General features: G+C 62.4%; 1 protein-coding gene across 8 annotated transcripts in view; it reads left to right on the top strand.

Moving 5' to 3' along the window:
• SRCIN1 (SRC kinase signaling inhibitor 1) overlaps positions 1-19,692 on the top strand; it is a 52,064-nt gene that overhangs the window by 4,966 nt on the left and 27,406 nt on the right. For 3 of the 8 annotated variants that reach the window (XM_021378113.1, XM_021378112.1, XM_021378114.1), the window contains exons 1-2: positions 9,480-10,220; positions 17,533-17,816. In XM_021378113.1, the coding sequence (XP_021233788.1) occupies positions 10,040-10,220; positions 17,533-17,816 (465 nt within the window). In that variant the 5' untranslated portion in view covers positions 9,480-10,039. Of the gene's footprint in view, positions 1-9,479; positions 10,221-17,532; positions 17,817-19,692 lie in introns of those variants that run through there. The other 5 variants (XM_021378122.1, XM_021378121.1, XM_021378120.1 and 2 more) reach the window with 3 other exon arrangements.

The following is a 19,692-nucleotide window of genomic DNA, read 5'->3' as shown; positions in this document are numbered from 1 at the left end:
ACCTGCCGTTCCCCCATGGGGGTCATCCAGCACTGCCTGCGCTCTTTGCCCATCGCTGCATGGCAGTGCCCACAGCACAGGCGCCTGCCAGCCCTGCGGGGGGGTCCCTCCTAGACGTGGGGACGTGGCGCTTAGGGTCACACCTAAATGTCCCCGATGCCACCAGAAAGCGGCGGAGCAGAGGCAGCGCTGCCAGCTCGGCCGTGCAACAGGTGTCCCCGGCGCTGCCTGAGGATGCGGAATCTGTCTCATTTTGGGAGGATGAATGATTCCGACATCGTTTGAAAAACATTATATGGCTCATTAAAAACACATTGCCCAGACCAAACAGAGCGGGTGCGTGTTCCCACACCCGCCAGCCGCCTCCCGGTGCCGGTCCGTGCTGCCACCCTGCACCCACGGGGCTGTGGGGATGATGGTGAGGCCGAAGGCTGCGCTCGGACCGTGCCCACAGGGCGCACAGGGGTGGCCTTTGCCCTTCTCCCTCCTCCAGCTGCTCCTGCAGGGAACCAGCTCGGGCTGTGCGTCCCTTTGGGGGGTTTGTGGCGGTGCTGAGGTGAGGATGCGCTTTGGGAACAGCCGGGGGTGTGCGTGTTGGCTGCGTGCTCTGCCTCCGCTCCCCTGGCAGGTGGGAGCTCCCAGGGAGCCCTGCCCCCCCAGGAGCACCAATCTCAGGGTGGGATGGAGGGGAGCAGCGTGTCCCCATCCCCCAGTGCCCACTCCCCTTCTCCCTCCTCCCCTCCCTCATGCCTCCTCCTCCCTCTCGCCTTCGCCGCTTCTTTTCGACTCTCTTCGTGCCGGGTCGGGGGGGAATCAAAGAGGAGAGCAGTTTGGGATTTTCAATCCTTCCTCATCTGCTGCGCTGCGTGAGAGGCAAAGCCTCTGAAGGACGCTCAAGGACACTGCATGGCGCTGCCACTGCTCCCTGCCCTCCTCCTCCTCCTCCTCCTCCTCCTCCTGCCCCAGCCATGCGCAGGGCACGCGGTGCAGAGCAGCTCCTTCTCCCCACACCGGGCGACGGTGACACCTGGGATGGGTGACAGGGACCCGTGCTCCCCCCTTGATGTTCACTCTGGCGTGATCCTCTTGCTGTGTCTTTGCAAAACGGGATGGGTTGGGGCCCTGGGGCTGCGGTTCGGGCCCTGCTCCGGTCTCTGCCCCCAGGATTTGGGGACCTTGTGGGATCTGCCTGGCAGTGCAGCATCCCTGCGAAGGTTGTGGTGCTCCATAGGTGACGTTCAGCTCTTCCCAGCTCCCAGGCCCCGCTCCCCATGAAAGCAACCCGTCATCTCCCTTCCACGCCGAGGGGCTCAGGGGGCAAATCCTCAGCACGAGGTCACCTGAACCAAAGCAGGGGCCAAACCATGGAGCAGCCTGCAGCAGCATCTTGGCCTGGGGGGCTTCACAGCTGGGCCAGACCCTCTCTTTTTTCTTATCTCCCTCCCCCCCCCTCGCCTCTGGGTGCCCCACACTGTCCTCGCAGGGGCTGTTCCATCCACAGATTCACCGCGCAGCATTCCCTGGCACGTTCTAAAACGCGGCATCAATAATTAAACCCCAAGTGCCGCTATCACAACAAACGAACCAAGCTCATTTCGGAAGGATTTTCCACTTTCCTTTCGCCTTTCTTGTTTCTCTCCCGTTCTGCCTTTAAGATCATTTACTCACTCTGGGTGTGAAATCCATTCACGGACCACGGGGTTTTGGACGCGTACCCAGCAACCCGGGCTGCACAGCCCCTCCCCGTGCCCATCCCAGCACTCCCATGTGTGGGGGGCAATGCTGGGGTCCCTATCCATGGGGCGCAGCCCGGCTCCCTGCCCCACACCGTGCTCAGATACTTTCTGCTGCTCTTCTTTTGTTTCAGACTCATTGTGTGTTTGCTTGCTCTGATGTATTTATTTATTCCCCTCCATCCCCGGCGAACTTTTCCGCCCGGATCGCCTTCATTCATGAATCTCCTCCTTTCCTGTCCCTAACCAGGGCTCGATCGCATTGCAGGAGGGAAGAAGCCAGGACTCTGTTCCCTCTGTTTAAAGTCACCAGGTTAGTACCGGGGACAGGGGCCAGCACTGTGCTCCTGCCCACCCTGCTTGTCTCGTGTTCCGTGTCCGCTCCCCCCGAACCCCCCCCCCCCGGCAGGAAAGCATCGTGCCCTGCTGCCCTCAGCGAGTCCGACGGAGACGTTGACTCCCACCCTCTCCTCAAGGGGTGGGGGCTTTTTGCTGGGACCGTTACCTGCAGCCGGAGGCGTTGCCCCCCCAGCGCAGCCCGCAGCCTGCAGGGTTTGGGCTTTCCTTGCTGGGATGGGAGGGGAGGTTTCTGCAGGGAGAAGGAGCGGGGGTGAGGTGAGGAGGCAGGTGCCTTCGCTGGGAGCCAGCTGTGCGAGAGCGGATGGCACAGGAGAAACTGTGAGAGGGAAACGCGGTGGAATCTGTTCAGTAGCAACCCCTGCTGGGTCTGTCCTAAGAATAGATTTTCTTTCTGTGGCATCTGTTGGCCTCTGATGGGCTGGGTGGTGTTCGCATTGCCAGACACGGTTCCGGCGTCTCGGCAGAGATTTAGGGGGGGGCTGAGGGTGCACCAGAGCACCCAAAGCAGCAGCACCCATCAGTCCCAGCCTGGGAAATGGGGGAGATGCTGAGAGCTCCTGAGCTGTGAGCCCCTTCCCCTTGGCTGTATGAGGGGCACCGTCCCCTCCCTGCGCCTCCTGCTTCAGCTTCGGTTTTCTGCGCCTATGGCCACCCCACATGCCCTGGAGCTGGTGGGTTTCTGGTGTGGGTCTGAAGGGAAGGGGAGCTGCACATCTGAGGGATGTGCTGTGTGAGCAGGGAGGTGCCCAGAGCTGCAGGAAGCCCGGCTCACAGTGCATGGCAGCACAGCACGGAGCTGCAGAGGAAAGGTGGGGTGGAACCGCACGTCCTGCAAGCGCTGTGCTGAGCGGGGATGGACGCAGCACCATGGGGAGCGCAGCATTAAAGCGATGCTTCTGAGGAATCACGGGATTGTTAAGGCTGGAAAAGACCACGGGGATCATCCAGCCCCATCATCTTGTCACCACGGCTCCCACCGACCCCCTCGAGCGGGGCTGGGCAGTGCCTGGAGGTGCTTAAATATTGAGGAGTGAAGGGAAGTGCTGCCATGTGTGGAGTCTGCGAGGTCTGAGGGCTCAGTAGGGTCTGATGGATAAGTGTGGTCTGCAGGCTCTATAGGGTCTGTGGGCTCTGTGGGGTCTGTGAGCTCTATAGGGTCTGTGGGCTCACTAGGGTCTGCGGGCTCTGTAAGGTCTGTGGGCTCACTAGGGTCTGTGGGCTCTTTCCATGGCCACAGAGGACCCTTCCCATACCCAGTTTGTTCCCAGCAGTGCATTTTGCATTCCCAGCAGTGACTCTTGCAGTAGCATCACCACTTGTGGCTGAGCTGGGGGTTGTCTTTCCCAGCACCCTGCCTTGATGTAAAGGTGGGAAGCGACGGTTGCCCCTCGGTGCAGGCTGTTCCGGACCCGTTAGCGCATCTGCCGTCTCCTGTCTGTGTTTCTGACGCTCCAGCTTCCAGCTATCAGATCTTTTCTGCCTTTGTCTGAACAAGATGAAAGGGCCCCCGCTCCCAGGAGCCGCATCCTCACCGGGGTGAGCACGGAGGCAGCACCGAGGTCACCCCGCGGCTGTGTAACGACGCCCGCTAATGAGCACGTCTCACGGGAAGAAAGGCAGCTCCCCCCTTCCCAAAAGCTGCGAGCCCTGGCTGGGAGCTGCCCCAAAAAAAAGCCAGCAGAAAGCAGATTCCTTTTGTCCCACATCGTGTCCGGGCAGCGGCGTGACATAGGGTCACCCTCAGTGGGGTCACCCCTCCCCGTATTCCTCCCCCCATCCCTCTGCTCCCTGCACAGGACGGAGCAGCCCGCGCTGTCCGAGCGCTCGCTCCCCATCTCACACCTCCCCCCAAAGAGGAATCATTCATGGACTCAACGGCTTTTTAATATCTCCGCGCTTTAAGTCAATATTCTGCGCACTCGTTTGCCTTTTAATTAAAATGACTGCTTCTCCCTCGCACGCATTTCCCTCTTGCTTCTCCATCCTGCAGCTTCCCCCGGTGCTGGCTGCACTTCCCAACCGCCGGCTGCTGCTGGCCTGGAGCTGCTCCGCTGCCCTCTGCTCACTGCTGGCAGCAGGGGTGCCCTGCCTGCTGCAGCAGCAAAGCACAGCGATAGCAGGAGCATGCCAAGGTGGGGGCTTGGCTGCTTCCCTTCCAGCCCCACTTAGTTTGGGCTGGTGGAGTGCAGAACCCGCTTGCAGCTGTTTGGGAGCAACCCTTTGCTGCCTGCCTGCAATGGAGCAATCCTGCAGCCTGGGGCAGGGAGCAGGTGCCCCTTCCCCACCCACTGCCAAGAACCCGCAGGCCCCTGAGCATGGCCCTTCTTCATAGGGAGGGGGGCCGCAGGACCTCTGGGTCCCAGCTGGGATGGAGGCGATGTGGGGCATCTCATCCCAGAGGCCAGGATTCCCACACCACGTTCTGCCAAGGCCCTGGGCAGTGCTGCACCCTCTGTCCACGCCTCAGTTTCCCCATCTGCAAAATGAGATAAAACCCCACTGTGTGTCTTTGGGGAAGGGTTTCCTGGTGCTGTAGCCCCCACCGGCTGGCTTTGCCTCTTGGGTTGTACGGGATGAGCTTTCACAACGATAAGTTCATGAGAGCCTTTGGGATGCTGGTGATGCTGATAACCCTAACCCTGACCCCTGCACCAGGACCAATGGGGAGAAACACCAGGATGGGGGGTGCTGGGGGCGGTGGGGGTCCCCGAGCTGCCCCTACAGCTGAACTGGGAGCACCGCGGCCCCACTCCCCGCGCTCCGTCTGCGTCTCAGCCCTGACAGGTGCTGTGCTGATGGGCTGCAGACTTGTCAGCGCCGGTGATGCACCTATAATTACTGTCTGATGTGCCAGAATTAGACCGGGAGCCGAGCAGTTTGATGCAGACGTGAGTGTCCTTGGCTGCCAGCGGGCGGTTGGAGAAACGTGAGGCTGCAGGCGGAGCCCACCCTGAGGCAGGGGCTGCTGGGGGGTCTGCATCCCACCCCCCGGGCTCAGCTCCTGGGGGGCACTCGTGGGGCTGGGGCACAAACCCAGATCCCATTGCCTCGGCTGAGACCCGCCGTGGGGCAGAGCGCGATGCTGCCAAGAACCAACAACTGGGAATGATTCAGAATCGTTTAGCGGCTTCTGCTTGGGAAGGGAGAGACCAGGACCTCAATTAAGCTATTTGTAAATTGTTAATTTAAACTTTTCACTCAGATGCCTTAAATTGTTCCCTCCTGCAGTTTACAAATGGGTAAAGAGCGCAGAAATAGAAGTGGAGCAGTGGGGAAATGCCATTTAGATATCGTTTTCGGCGGTGGTAATAGCACTGTAGCTAACGGCGTTCCGGCTTAAATCAGAGCCAACGATGGCACTTCATGGGGACAGGGTGGGGGGAGGCGTACGGGGCCCTGGGGGACCCCCAGGCATTGAGGACACGGGACACGGGGCTGCCAACCCCCCCGTGTGCTGCTCCATCCCAGCTCTGTCACTTCTGTCCCTCCACGGGGCCCCTTCTTTCCCAGGGAAGGACAGACGCGCTCTTGTTGCGGCCATCAGATCGCGCCGTGCCGCCCTGGCAGCGTGTCACGTCCCATGTCACCGCCACCGCTTGGCCACCGGTGGCTGCAGGCACTCAGTGCCACCGAGCACGTGGCGTGTGACGTGTGTCCGAGTGTCCCTGCGAGCGGGGATGCGCCGTGGCCCCGGGGCCGCTCTCAGATGGGGATTGCGCTTGGAAAAACGAGGAAGGTGGAGACAGCAAAGGGCGCATCTCCTGTGCCCCCCCCCACCCCCACCCCCTCCCCTCCACCAAGTGCTGGGGCTCCTCTCATCGTTCCCGTCTCGCAGAGCAGGGTTGGCAGCATCTGTGCTCAGCAAACTGAGCAAAGGGAGCCGCGCTGCAGGGCTTGGTGCCTTGCCACCGCGCCGGCTGGGAGCTGCGCCGCAGGAGGCAGCGGGACGGGGCCGAGCTCCCGCTCGCCGCTTCCCCAGGTGGCTCTGGCTGCCGCGAACAGCTTGGGCTCCGCGAGCAGAGCCGAGCACAACGGAGCCCGTGGGAGGCTGCACTTGCCCAGTGCCAAGTCCTCCCTGAGCCCCACCTGGCAGCGCTTGGCACAGCCCGGCGCCCATCGGCGCACCCGTGGCAGCGCCGTGCCAGCCCCACAGATGTTGTCGGCAGCGCAGCCCCACGGATCCGCTCCTGCAGGGATGCGGAGCCACCTCGGAGCGCTCCGGTTCCCCACGGGGTTTAAGGAGTCTTTCTTCCTTAAGGACTTATCAGCTATCAGCTGGCTGGGTCTAATAAGAAATTACGCTCCCCGGCCCTTCGGCTGTGAAAACGCGTTTAGCCACGCGATGTCGAGAGGTCTCCGATGGATTTTTTTTTTTAATTCTTCTTCTTTTTTCTCTTCCCCTTCATTCTGGCTTCCTCCCCGTTTCTGAGAGCAGCAGACATGACACATCTGCTGGTATGATGCCTCCGAAAAAGGAACGGCATTTCTGCCCCCCTCCCCACCCCGAGCACCCACCTGCCCCAGGGGCTGGGTGAAGCCTGGCCTCGTGGTCACATCCCCACAGCTGGGATCATTTGCCTCTCTGGTTTGGGCAGAGCTCACACCCTCTCTTTGGCTTTTCTGCCATTTCTGGGGCATTGCTGCGTGCTGAGCTTCACTTCACTTTGTGCACCAGGAAGGGAAAGGGTTTCCTGGTGGGATGCTTAGGTCTCATTGCCCACCACGTCCCTCGCCCTCGCTGCTGTGCCGAGATGTGAGCAGGGGAGGGCTGTCCACCTCCTCCCATCCATCCATCTGTCCGTCTGTCTGTCTGCTCATGCAGACTATTTGCTCCAGGGAAGAGCGTGAACTTCTCGATCACCCCGGCAATGGGTCACATCCTCTCCCATGGGCTGAAATGTCTCTCCACAGCCCCGCGTGGCACGCATGTGGTGCTGAGCAAAGGCCACGCACGGGCATCCAGCTGCCTGCAGCTTTTCTCTCTGCTTTTTTGCGAGGCCTTCAGTGTGGCTCCCTTGCTGGTTAACCCTTCTTTGCTGATGGATGGGGGCAAGTCCAGCTCCTCCCCGAGCATTGGAGCACTTGCATCGGCGCCCGCTATCTGCTCGTTGCACGACGCACAATGAGCCCACTGTGCTGGGCGTGTTAGGGCACCGCATGCACGAATATTGCTGGATAGACTGCAAGCTCACTGCCGCCGTTGTGCTGTGTGTGGGCAGACACAAAGCCTTGCTGTCTCGCTCCCGTCGTGGGGTGAAAGGGGCTGCAGTGCCCGGGGAGCGCTGCGCTGGTCGTGCCATGGCCGGCAGCGTCGGAGCAGAGCGGGGTTTCATTGTGCTGGGGCTGTGCACAGGCATTGTGAGGAGCAGGAGTGGGTCTGTGGAGCAGACAGATGCAGGGATCAGGAGGGGGAGCACAGGGAGCCGGTACCCAGGCCCCACTGGGCCCAGACCCCATTGCTTCAGACCCCATTGCACCCAGACCCCCCACTGCGCCCTGTTTCTGCTGCACCCTGACCCTGTTGTGACCAGACCCCACTGTTCCCACATTCCATTGCACACAGACCCCACTGTGCCCAGACCTCACTGCGCCCAGCCCCCACTCCTGCCAGCCCCAGCGGCTGCTGTAGGGCTCGGATTCGTCCCCTGTCCCCATCTGGGAGCTGGTGACAGCTCCTGGGAGAGCCCCTGATGGCAAATCCGTGTCTGGCATCACATGTGCAAATGCAGGCGCCTCGCCCCGAGGTGTGAGCTGCTTTTACCAGCCTCCCCCTGGAGCTGCCTTGCTGCATGCAGATGCTCACAGCCCTGGTAAGGCCAAGGTGTCACGCTGCTGCAGGCTCTTTGGGCACACAACAGCTCATGCCACCGCGCTGCCAGCTCAGGGCTGCACTGCAGAGAAGCGAGGGCTTTGGGAAGTCCCAAAGTGGGGACTTTTGGATTTCAGACCAGGCGTCCACCCGCTCTGCAGGCGGCCCCTTCCGAGCTGCTCTCCAGCTGCACTAATGCTTATTTGCTTCTCATTAGCAGAGCAATCAGAATTCAAAGGTCACCCCTTCCTCCTGCCCTCCCTGCAGCACGGCTGCGGGTGCAAGCCAGGCTTCAGGGATCAGTGGGAAGAACAATTAATCCTCACTGCAAGTGGTGACCGCGTTTGCCTTCCCAGTGCAGCATCCTCCCACCTCTGCACCCTCCTGGTGCCCCCACACCTTCAGCTTCATGTCCCTGTGCTATGTCCAGGACACTTCCCCATAGGGAGGGGGGCAGCAGGACCTCTGGGTCCCAGCTGGGATGGAGGCGATGTGGGGCATCTCAGCCCAGAGGCCAGGATTCCCACACCACGTTCTGCCAAGGCCCTGGGCAGTGCTGCACCCTCTGTCCACGCCTCAGTTTCCCCATCTGCAAAATGAGATAAAACCCCGCTGTGTGTCTTTGGGGAAGGGTTTCCTGGTGCTGTAGCCCCCACCGGCTGGCTTTGCCTCTTGGGTTGTATGGGGTGAGCTTTCACAATTATAAGTTCATGAGAGCCTTTGGGATGCTGGTGATGCTGATAACCCTAACCCTCACCCCTGCACCAGGACCAATGGGGAGAAAGACCAGGAATGGGGGAAGGAGGAAAAAGGGTGGGTTCGGAAAGCAGCTTCCCTGCCCTGGAAAAGCCACGGGATGGGAGGTGAGGAGGGAGCAGCCAAGCAGGGCGATACTGCCCAGCTCTGACCCCACGCTGTGCACACGTTGCAGGCTGCCACATCCCCACCGTGTCCCCGCTGCGGAGGCTGGAAGCAATCCCTCACTCTGTGGCTGCCCGGGGGGCTGTGCAGAAAGCAGCCGTGTGGCAGCGGGCAGCTGCCTGGGGTTGATTTCCATCAGCCGATCCGCACGGGTGGGTGTCAGAGCCGTGCCAAGCCAAGCGGGCTGCTCGCAGCAGTGCTGGGGGCACGGCGTTTGCTGCTAGATGGTTCGCGCTCCTGGCAGGTGGAGAACGCGGCTTTGGGCTGCGCTGCTCTGTAAGCGGGGCTGGTGCTGGAGCGCAGCACATTGCTGCTGCCGCTGCCGCTGCCTGGGGGCTGCAGGGCTCTGCCTTTAATCGCCGGTGATCAGTGCGCGGGTGCTGCTCGGTGGCTGTCTGTGGCTTTGCAGGGCAGGTGGGGGCTCTGCTGGTGTCCCCCCCTCCCCGCGCCGGGGGTGCAGACCATGCAGGAACCCGTGCGCAAGGAGGGGCACGCCACGGGCTGACGGCGTCGGCGCCGTGCACGGATGTGCAGTGGTTGCTGGCTGCAGCCCATGTGATGCATCTGAGGGGGCACGCTGACATTTCGAGAGGATGAAAAAAAAATAAAATAAATAAATAACAATAATACCCAGAGACCCACGGGGAGCTTTGAAGTGCCTGAGCCGGAAAAGAGAGCAAGAGAGACAGACAGACGGAAAGGCAGACAGATAACAGCGCGGAGCAGAGGAACAGAGCCGGGCAGCGGGGCAAGTTCCCGGGGCAAGAGAGGATGTGAGCGCAGCGCTGGCGCCGAGCCGGGAGGATGCGATGGCCGCTGGCACCGAAACTGGGGCAGCGATCGTCAGCCGCCGAGATGGAGCTGGGGACGGCAGCGGGGACCGGCGGGGACGGGAGCGTGGTGGCAGCTGAGCCCTGCGAGGGAGCGGTGTCACCGCGGCGGCTCCTCTCCGTCGCTCCGATGTAAAGCGGCGTCGCCGGGCGGTCTCCGTGCGGGGCTCCTCGAGGTCAGTGCCGCGGATGGGGTGGGTGGCAGCGCACCTCGCTGCTCGCCTTCGCTGCGTGCGCGTTTCGTAACGAGCCGCTCCCGCGTTTAATTAACGCGAGCGGGGCCAACGCAACCCGATCCGTCTCCCTGGATTGAACCTGACGGAGAGGACGCGTTGCTCGAAACGCCGAGCGATTTCGTGAAACCGCGTTGAATCGGCTTGAAACGTATGCGGTGCGATGCGTGTGTTTGTCGCGCAGATTTTGGTGCCGTCTCCCGGTTCCTCCTTTGCCCGGGTGCCACCATGCTTCCTCGCTGGGCGAAGCATCCCTCGGGCGCTTCCCCTCGGCTGCGGGAGCAGGACAGAGCCTCGGAGCCCGGGGACCGCAGGCTGACAGCGCTGCTCGTGGGTACGGAGCGGGGATGTGGGGGGGTGGGGAGGAGGGGAGGTGTGCCCGGCGGCGATGCTGGGATGGGCCGGGCGGGATGCTGGGCGCTGCTGGGAGGACGTGGGGCTGCAGGCAGCTGCTGTGCCCTCCTTTTGCTTGAGTACACCGCGCTGCATGGACAGCTGCGGGCGGGCGCTGGTGGAAGGGCTCGGAGCGGCCGGGAGGGACGCAGCGCCGCGCTGGGTCGGGGATGGAAGAGGGATGGGTGGCATCTGCTGCTGGATGTGGGGGTGCTCCTTGGGGGGGGGGACACTGCGGTGCCTTCATCCCGTGGCTGGACGCGGTGCACTGTGGGGTGACGGTGGCTCTGGGGAGCCCCATGGGGACCACCAGCAGCAGGACGTGGCCCAGCTGCATCCCTCCGTGTGCCCAGGGCGTCTGTTCTGGCAGAGCTCCCCTGGTTATTCAGCTGATGGGTGCGCTTGCTGGCACTGACGAGGCTTTCGGCGTAGATCTGTGTGTTTTTCCCAGTGTTTCTGACTCGTAGCTCGCTGTGACTAACCGGGCTGGCGGAGCAGGCTGTGACCAACCACCTACGTGCTCCCGCGTGCTTATAAATAGGGGCTGTCCTCCCCTCCCCGTCTGGAGCATTGCTCCCGAGCCCCTCTGTAACACAAAAATAGCTTTCCCACCTTCCCCCTTCCCCACGCAGCATCGCCCCAGCTCTGTGCAAAGAGGCTCAGGATCCCCAAATGCCCGATTCCCACGTGGTGCTCTGGGCACGGCTGGGCTCCGGGCTGTGCTGCTGCCAGCACTGATCACAGCAGGAGCCAACTCCTCGGAGGAGCTGCGTGCCCTTGTGCCAATGCAGGAGCTGTGCCAGGCTCCGTGTTCCCCCCCCTGCCCCCCCAGAGCTGAAAGCTTTGATGGCTCTGCCTCAAGTCCCTGCTCGCAGGCTCTAGGGCAAGGTCTGGAGGGGCTTTGGGTTTGATTTGAGTTCTTCCCCTTCGTGGCTCCACCCAGAGCCCTGCTTCCGTGCTGGGGTGCGGGAGGGGGCGGCCCCCCCCTTGCTCCCGCTGTGCTCTTCCAGATGGATTTGCTTTTGATGAGGTGCAGCGTGCCATCGAAGCTCTTGTCAGGCAGCTCCGGCCTCCCATCAGCGAGCGAGCGGTTAGCATGACTGCACTAATGGCAGCAGATTAGAGGAAGTGATTAACTTGCCTGAAAAACTGCACCCAGCGCATTCTGCACAACCCCGGGCCTGGTGCAGTGCACGACCGTGCTCCCCTTTGCGGTGGCTTTGTCCCATCTTTTTGCCTCCTTCTACAGCAACCTGTTGCATTTCGTTTCCACCTTTGCTTGCGAGCTCTCTGGTCAAATCCTGCCTCCGCTTCCAAGCTGGAACGGCGATGCTGCCCTTCCCATCTGCAGGATAAGGGTGCAGCCCCACGCATCACAGCACCCTGCTCTTGGCTACCACGCAGAGCAGGGGGGTCCTGCAGCCATCCCGCTGCGTTGGGATGGGTGACACCGGGGACTGCCGTGTCCTGAGGCTGCCACCTCGCTGCTGCCCGTGCGCTGTTCATCCTCATTTCTGCTGTCACCAAAGCAATCGCGGTGGCCTTGCTCTGCTCAGCGGCTTCGCTCGGTGTCTCGTTAGAGGAAGGAGTGGTTCTGCCTGGAATTGATTTTTGATCTCGGTGTGTTTCCCTCCAGCCTCTTCTCCCCCCCCCCCCGTGCTCCTGGCTGCCTCCAAAGCCATGAGTCTGCTCGCAGAGATGCCAGCAAGGAACCACCCCAATCCCTGGCCACGGGGCTCAGCTGAGGTCTTGTGTCTCCCAGTGATTCCTTATGGAGAGCGCTGCTTCTCTGCGGGTCTGCCGCTCTGTTGGGGATTCCTCCCTTCCTCCCAAAGCCACTCCTTATCCTCTTCCTTTTCTCCTTCTGTACCTAAAACCCATCTAACTGCTGGGAAAGGGGGGTGCTGGGCAGAGGAGCAGGGATGTGCTGGTGCCAGGTGGGGCACGGATGGGGTGGGAGCTGGATACCCTGCCCCTGCCCTCCTTTTGGGGTCATTTCCCTCCAGCCAGGCGGGCTGTTTCCTTCCCTCCCATTTGCAGCAGGACCCTGGCCCCCCGCTCCCCACCCCCTGCTCTGCTCCGGGCTAAGAGGAAGCATCGATTTGGTGTCTTGAGGGGCAGTTTATCGCTTTCCTGATGCCTGATAGATTGGAATTGATTTCCAGAGCAATTTGCCTGAGCAGCTGAAGTCGGAGCGGTGGGACCCATGCTGCGCCCCGGCCCTGCAGCACTCCTGCAGTGGTGCAGATGTAAAGGGGCGATGAAGACCTCAGCTCTGCGGGGGTTTGGGTGCTCAGGTCCTGCACAACCTCGGGTTCATCCCCCTGCTGTCTCTCCCCAAGCTGTGCATGGGGTCCCGGTGGGGGGGGTGGTTTGGCAGCGCTTTGCTGCACGACGCGGTGAGTCACTGCCCCACGCCTGGCTCAGCACGGCGGTGGGAGTGAGACAGAGCTGCCGAGAGCTGGGAAGCTCCGGGTCCTTTCAGGAGATGTACACCCAAATCAAGCGGCTCTGTCTGTGCTTTCCCTTTTCTCCCACCTGGGGTTTGACCCCTCTGCATCTCTGTATCCCCGCTGGCAGCCGGACCCATGCACTCCGCGTTTGCCCCCTCTGGATGGGCCAGTCCCTCTTCAGTCCTATGCCTCCCCCAGGCTGTGATCTGGCTGGAGCCACATGAGCTCATCCCATCCCCACTGCACCGCCTCAAACTGCTGCCATGTGAGTGGGAGAGGAGACCCCCACGTGCCATATATCTGCGCCGTGAGAGCCCCCTCCACTCCTATTGTATTTTTATCTGGTCCCCGAGCTGCTGGCATCTCCCCCAGCCACAGTGCTGTGCCTCCCCACTTCCCTGGGCAGCGCTGCTCAGGGGATGCCTCCAGCTCCGGCCCATTGCCAAGGGTCAGGGTGGAAGCTGGCAGCAGAGGGAAGCTTTGCCCAGCTCCGCTGGCCGTGACTCATCCTCGTGCATCGCGCATCCTCCATGAGCTCACCCTCCCCGCTTGTTTTCCCTCGCCGCCAAGGGAAGCAAGGGCAGCTCCGTGTGGCCGTGAGGAGAGCTGGGACAAGGGTGGGAACAGCTCGTAGGGAGATGCTGAGCCGACGAGACAGCGTGGGGAGGAGGAGGGCTGGGAGAGGAGCACGTGGTGCGGGCAGGGCCAGGGGCTGTGTCCCCACAGCCCAGCTCATGGCCCTGATGGACGGAGGGATGCGCTGCTGCTGGTACCCGGCACGAAGCGTGTGGCCGGGGGAGCAGGGTGCACGCACTTCCCATCTCCATGTGCACGTGGGTGTGATGACGCCCGACGTGGTGGGAAGGAGCTGCTGCTTTTCGCAGGGCTGGCCAGATGGGCTCTCTCCCTCAGCTCTGGGTATGACAGTGACATGGGAATCGAGCCGCTCGTGTCCCCGCTTCCAGAGCAAAGCGCCGTGTGCCAGCACAGCGCCGAGTGCCAGCCCAAGCCGGGGCATGGCTGCCACCATCGTCCCCCCTCCTCGGTGCCCGGATGGATCCTGCATTGCTTCCTGGCTTCTTGGCAGCGGTGGTGGCCAGGGCACATCACAGCTGGGAAACAGGCAGGGCTGAGTCTGCAGGGACACATCCGGCGCTGCGGGCACCATGCGCTGCCGGCCCATGGGGTGTCCTGGCACGGTGCCGGCGGAGCAGGGCTGGGAACTTCCCGACGAAGCGGTCAGTGATTGGTGTTTTGTCTCCCTTGGATCCACTTTAATGGAGAGAGAATGACCCAGTGGGGGCCTGCACTGTTTGGGGGGGGGACCCCTGGGGGTAAGGAAGTGGCGTTGCCACCGCTGGGACAGCTGTGCCACAGGCAGGGGTTGTGCCGGGGTGGGCACTCTGTGCCCCACGCTGGGTCTCCATCAGCCCAGGAGCGAGCAGATCGCGTGGAAGCTTTCAGCACAGCCGTCCGTGAGCTTTCACTCCTCATATTGCTCTGCACGAGGCCTCTGGGAGGCACGGGGAGGGCGTGCAGCGCTCCTGCTGTGATGTTCATGTGCCGGGACAGCCCCACGGGGGAGTGCCACATGGGCACATAGAGCCCTCATCTCACACTTTGGCACTGGGTGAGCTGTTGCCAAGCCCCCCCCAGCCCCCCAGCCGTGCAGAGGTGCACCCAGCAGGCACAGCTTTGGTAGCTGGGGCTGAGGCTTTGCGGGTGCACAGTGCCAAACTGGGGCCAGGGGTTGCTGTGGGGGGTGTCCCTTTTAATTGGTGTCCTGGCAGCAAAATGCCGGGTAGGGAATGACTGCTGGAGAGAAGCCAGGGTATGTCCTGGACAGAGCTGTGCCCTGAGCTTCGTGCTCTGTGGGACACCAGCACCTGGTGCAGCTCGTAGTGCACCTTGGCCGTGTTCACCAGGTCCCATAGCACAGGTCCCGATGTCACCACCATGACCCCATCCCAGCATGGGTGCTTGGCTGAGCTGAGCACATCCCAAGGAGCACCACCTCCCGCCGCCCTTCCCCCATGGTTGCATCCCAGAGCCCTGCAGCAGCGTGGCAGGGAAGGGGTTACTGCAGCACGGGGCTCTCCGGGCCGTGTCCTCGCGTGCTGCGCTCAGCAGCGGTTTGCAGCTCAACGGCTGCGGCGTTTCGGGGAAGGCGAGCGCATCTCCCCGCTGCCCTAATGGCCGGGTGCAGGGAGCTGCATTGCTCCGAGGGTTTCTATTCTTCTGCCTCCCTTTCTCCCCAGCCGTAATCTCTCCTTCCCCTCCCCTCTCCCCGTTTGGTACAATTGCTTTCTCGGACTATTTTTCATGCTCTGCTAACTGTCACGGCTTTCACGGCCCGCGTGAGCTCGGCTGCTTCATGAAGATTTATGAAACTGCAGTAATAAACTGTGTTTGAGAGATCCTCTTTCTGATAAACCCCCCGCCACGCTGCGGGCGGGGGGATCGGGGCGGACCACCCGGCCGGACGCCCACCTCGGCGCGACTCTCACGGGGCACAGGGCAGGATTTTGGGGGCCTCTCCCACCCCCAGCCCCCGGTGAGGGAGCAGGGAGCTGGCAGAGAGCGGCTGCGGGCTGGTGGCAAAGCCCCCAGACCTGGGGAGCATCATCACAGCATTGTGGGGCACCGGTGCCCCCCCAGAACCCGCTGCTCTCCTGGAGGTGACGGCTGAGCGCTGCTGGGAGCCCAGCGCCGCCAGGTAAGGAGGAGGGATGGATGAACCCTGCTGCCCGGAGGGGGGGGCTTCCAGGATTTCCCATGGGGTTCAGGCTGCTGTGGGAGCACAGCTGGAGGATGCTCGTCCCGTCCCACAGATGGGAGAGGAGGGATGAGGTAGGGAAGGGTGCACGCGGGGTCTGCAGCATCTCCTCCTTCGTGATGCCTGCTCCCGTGCTTGTTGGAGCCCAGCGAGGGGTGCGGGAGCGGATGCAGCGCAGCCGGAGGTGGAAGAGCCCCCGTCAGCTCCCAGCTCTGCTCTGACCCCGGTGCAGATTGTGCAGGGCTTTTCAAATCATCCTCTTTAGCAGTCGCAGAGAGACAGCGAGCTGGCGCGTTCCGCTCCCGGAGCGTGTAATTAGGGAGCAGGGAGCTGCATGCTGATGTGCGGCTCAGCACCGGGAGGAGGGTGGGAAAGAGGCAGGAGTGTGGCTGGGATGGGTGCTGGGTTCTGGGCGCTGGGTTCTGGATGCTAAGTTCTAGACGCTGAGTTCTGGGTGTTGGATTCTGAGTACTGGGTTCTGGATGCCAAGTCCTAGACGTTGTGTTCTGGGTGTTGGGTTCTGGGTGTTGGGTTCTGGATGCAGGGTTCTGGATGCTGGGTGCAGCCCCTGTACATCTCCACTGCTCTGCCCCCCAGCAAGCACTTTGTGAGCAGCTGAGGGCAGGAGGCATGCGCTGCCCCATAGCACACCCTCAGCGAGCAGCGTGGTTTGGGGGCTGTCGCACGAAGGGACGGGCGCACACAGGCAGTGCCATACCCAGCGGTCACCTCCCCGGTGACATCGTCCCTTGGGGGTCTGAGGGCATTTTGCACATGACCACCATGCAGGGGTGACGGTGGGATGGATCAGGAGCTGCAGAGCTTGCTCAGATTCGGTCGTTGTACGAGGAAGGGTGTCCCAGGGCCTTGGTGTCCCAGGGCCTTGGTGTCCCAGGGCCTTGGTGTCCCCAAGGCTTTTGCTGGGGGCTGCGTTGGTGTCATTGCCCAACTCAGAGCAAACCCCTCTGTATGACCTTGAGCAGCCGAGTGGTGTCGGCAGCACAGACAGGAATCCTGTCCTACATTAATAACACAATCACCCGTTATAAAGCTGATACGTCGGGCTGATAAATAATTAAGGGAAAAGGAAAAGCTCTCTATGATTTGCTTAGCAGGAGCCGGGGAAGGAAGGGGGAAAAGGAAGGAGATGAATAATGAATCAAGGTTAAATGGGAGCGAAAGGGAAGCCTTACGACGGTGAATTCCCGCAGCAGGAGTGCTGCAGGTTGCCGAGCTGTGGTGGCCATGGTGGAGCTGGTGGCCGTGGGGTGACGTGGGCTCAGCAGCACGAGGTCCCTGAGCTCACAGGCGGCGCTGGGACGGATGGGGCTGGGTGCCACTGGGTCGGGCGGCCACTGAGTGGGTGAGGGGTGTTGGCAGCACACGGGGACTTCTAGGCATGAGTTACACTTGTGGTGCGTGTGAGCCCAGCATGGCTTCCCTGGGAATTAAAGTCACGGGGTGATGCTAACGAAGGGGCCGTGGTGGTGAAGGGATGAGCGCTGCCGGCACCCGCTGCCCAGGGTTGCGCTCTGCAGGGGCTGGAATGGGTTGGGGGGGTCTCCAGCTGCAGGCAGCAGCACGGTGCAGCACTGACGGGACGATGCAAGCCTCCCCAGCCCACCTTTCATTTTCTTTTTTGGTCTGTCCATGTGTCTGTGTCCCTCTGTCTGTCTGTGCCGCGGGGCAGTGCCCGGCTCGTGTGTCTCGTCTGTGCCGTTTTGGTGCCCCAGCGCTGTTCACTCCATGTTTCAACCCCAATGTTGGGGTCTCGGTAGCACCCCGCCCCTCTATCCCCCCTGCAGCCCCCAGCCCTGCCCGACCCCCTCCCTCCCCCACCATCACAGGGGGACAAACCCCACACCCCTCCCCACCCCACCGCTTGCATCCCACCGAGGGATGGCCCCGCACCCAGCCGCGCTCAGCCCCATTTAACACCACCCCGTGCCCCATCCCCACATCGCAGCGCCCCAAACCCACCCGGGACCGCCCCTCACCCCGCTCTGCTCTCCCTCCCCGTGCAGATCCCGACAGGACCAGCGCCCACATGATCTCGGCCGACGATGCCGAGTACCCGCGGGAGTACCGCACCCTGGGCAATGGCACACGGCGCTTCTCCAACGTAGGGCTGGTGCACACCTCGGAGCGCCGGCACACCGTCATCGCCGCCCAGAGCCTCGAGGCCCTCACTGGCCTCCAGAAGTCGGAGATGGAGCGCAAGCGGGACGCCTTCATGGACCACCTGAAGAACAAGTACCCCCAGCACGCGCTGGCGCTGCGCGGGCAGCAGGAGCGCATGCGGGACCAGGTAAGGGGTGTCTGATTGGGGGGGGGGGGGGGGGACAGGACTCACCTCATTTGGTGGAGCAATGGGGGGCTCATAGGGGGCATGGCATGGGCAGGAGCAGCCCCTCTCCCCCAGGCTGGGGGTCCCCTGGCACTGAGTTGGCTGAGATGAAGGCAGTGTCTCCGTGCATGCGGGCGGAGGGGTGGGTGTGCTGGCTGTGAGGTGCGTGGCTTCACCCTGCTAAAGGCGGGGGACACAGTGGGGACCTCCACCCTGCTCTCTGCAGCTTCCTGCTGCCGTGGGGGAGGTCGGTGCTCAGCCAGAGCCAGCCCCGACCTGAGTGGGATGGGGATGCTCAGAGCCAGGGCGGTGCGGGGCAGCTGCTGGGGTGGAGGTCTCCCACTGCTGCCCGGGTGAGGGCTGGGATGGGCAGGGCTGTGGGGCAGGAGGAGCAGAGGCAGCAAGGGGCTGAAGCTCTGTCCCAGTGCACACCGCAGCGCTGCACAGGGGCTGCACATGGGTCAGGTGCTCCCAGAGGTCTGGGCTCCCCGGGTTTGGTGCTCCCAGAGTTCAGTGCTACTGGGCTTGGTGCCCACATCCCCGCAGGGATGTCCCCTGGCTGCCCATTCCCAGGGTTTCCTTTCTCCCTCAGTGCCCAAAGATCTGCAGAAGGGACACCCAACCCCATGCCCCAACGGTGCAGCGATGGGGAGGAGCAACCCCCAGCCCAGGGTCTGCCGGAGCAGCCGTGCATTCCCACTGAAAACTGTCCCTTTTATGGGAAAAAGGCACAGGGGAGGGTGAGCGCGGAGCAGCTGCAGGAAGAAATCCTATATCATCTCCAACTAGACGCCTCCCCGTGGGGTGGAGGCGACAGCTCCCAGACCATCTCAGCAGAAAGAAATCGAGCTGCATAAGGAGAAGCAGCAGCCCCTGAGCTGCAGCCCCCTGGCCTGGCTTTGCGGGGCCGGGAGGGCAGCACCGGGGGGTCCCGCTCTGCAGCCCCTGTCCATGCAAAGGGTGCTTGGCTCAGGGCTGGATGCAGAGGGGAGCGGTGCAGCCCTGCAGTGCGTTGCAGCATCCAGCTGTTGGCAGTGGCTGCGATGAGCTGAGGGGTGCGAGACTTTCCTCGCAGCAAAGCGCACCCTGCTCCTGTCACTGCCAGCACCAGCGATGCCGGGTGCTGGTGCAACCCGAGCAGGGTGTGCACGAGGCTTGCACGAGGCGTGCACGAGGTGCAAGGTGCTGCACCCACCCCTTCTGCTCTCGGGACTCGGCAGCGATTATTTGTCGCCGCAGAGCAGGATCTCTCTGGTAAATAACCAGGAATCTTGCCCACGTTATTACAGTGGTTTAAAGACTTTTCTTCTGGAGGCAGCAGCTGCGAAAGGCAAATCCGCGCGGCGTCGGCTCAGGGTCGGGAGGCTTTAGAGGATTTTAGAAGGCGAAGGGAAAACTTTGGGTTTTGGAGCATCCTCTGCGCTTGGGGACGGCTGCGGGGCTGAGGTCCGTGCATTTCCAGCAAATAGCAGGGAGGGGCGGGGGGCGAATGAGAATAAAAGTAGCGGGAACGCGGGTGCAAGCCTTTAGATGACATTGGGTCACTGCTCGCTGGAACGAGCAGAGAAAAATAATAATAAAACGGGGAAATAACGGCGCCCTGTAATGGTAGCATCGCCCCGTGGGGCGCTGCGGGGCGGCTGCTGCAAAACCCAGCCAGCAGCGCGCGTTCAATGGGCGCAGCAACAGCGGGGAGAGGGCAGGGGCTGGGAGACGCGCACATCTGCAGCTGCGCTGCTTCAACCCCACTTCAGAATCCGTAACCCCCCCAACCAGTGCAGACGCGCGCATCCCCAGCTCCGGCTCCACGAGCCCCCCCTCTCCCCCTGCATCCCCC

The sequence above is a fragment of the Numida meleagris genome, chromosome 26, assembly GCF_002078875.1.
Source record: "Numida meleagris isolate 19003 breed g44 Domestic line chromosome 26, NumMel1.0, whole genome shotgun sequence".
In the NCBI taxonomy this organism is placed as follows: Eukaryota; Metazoa; Chordata; class Aves; order Galliformes; family Numididae; genus Numida; species Numida meleagris.
This window is presented reverse-complemented; position numbering and strand designations above follow the sequence as displayed.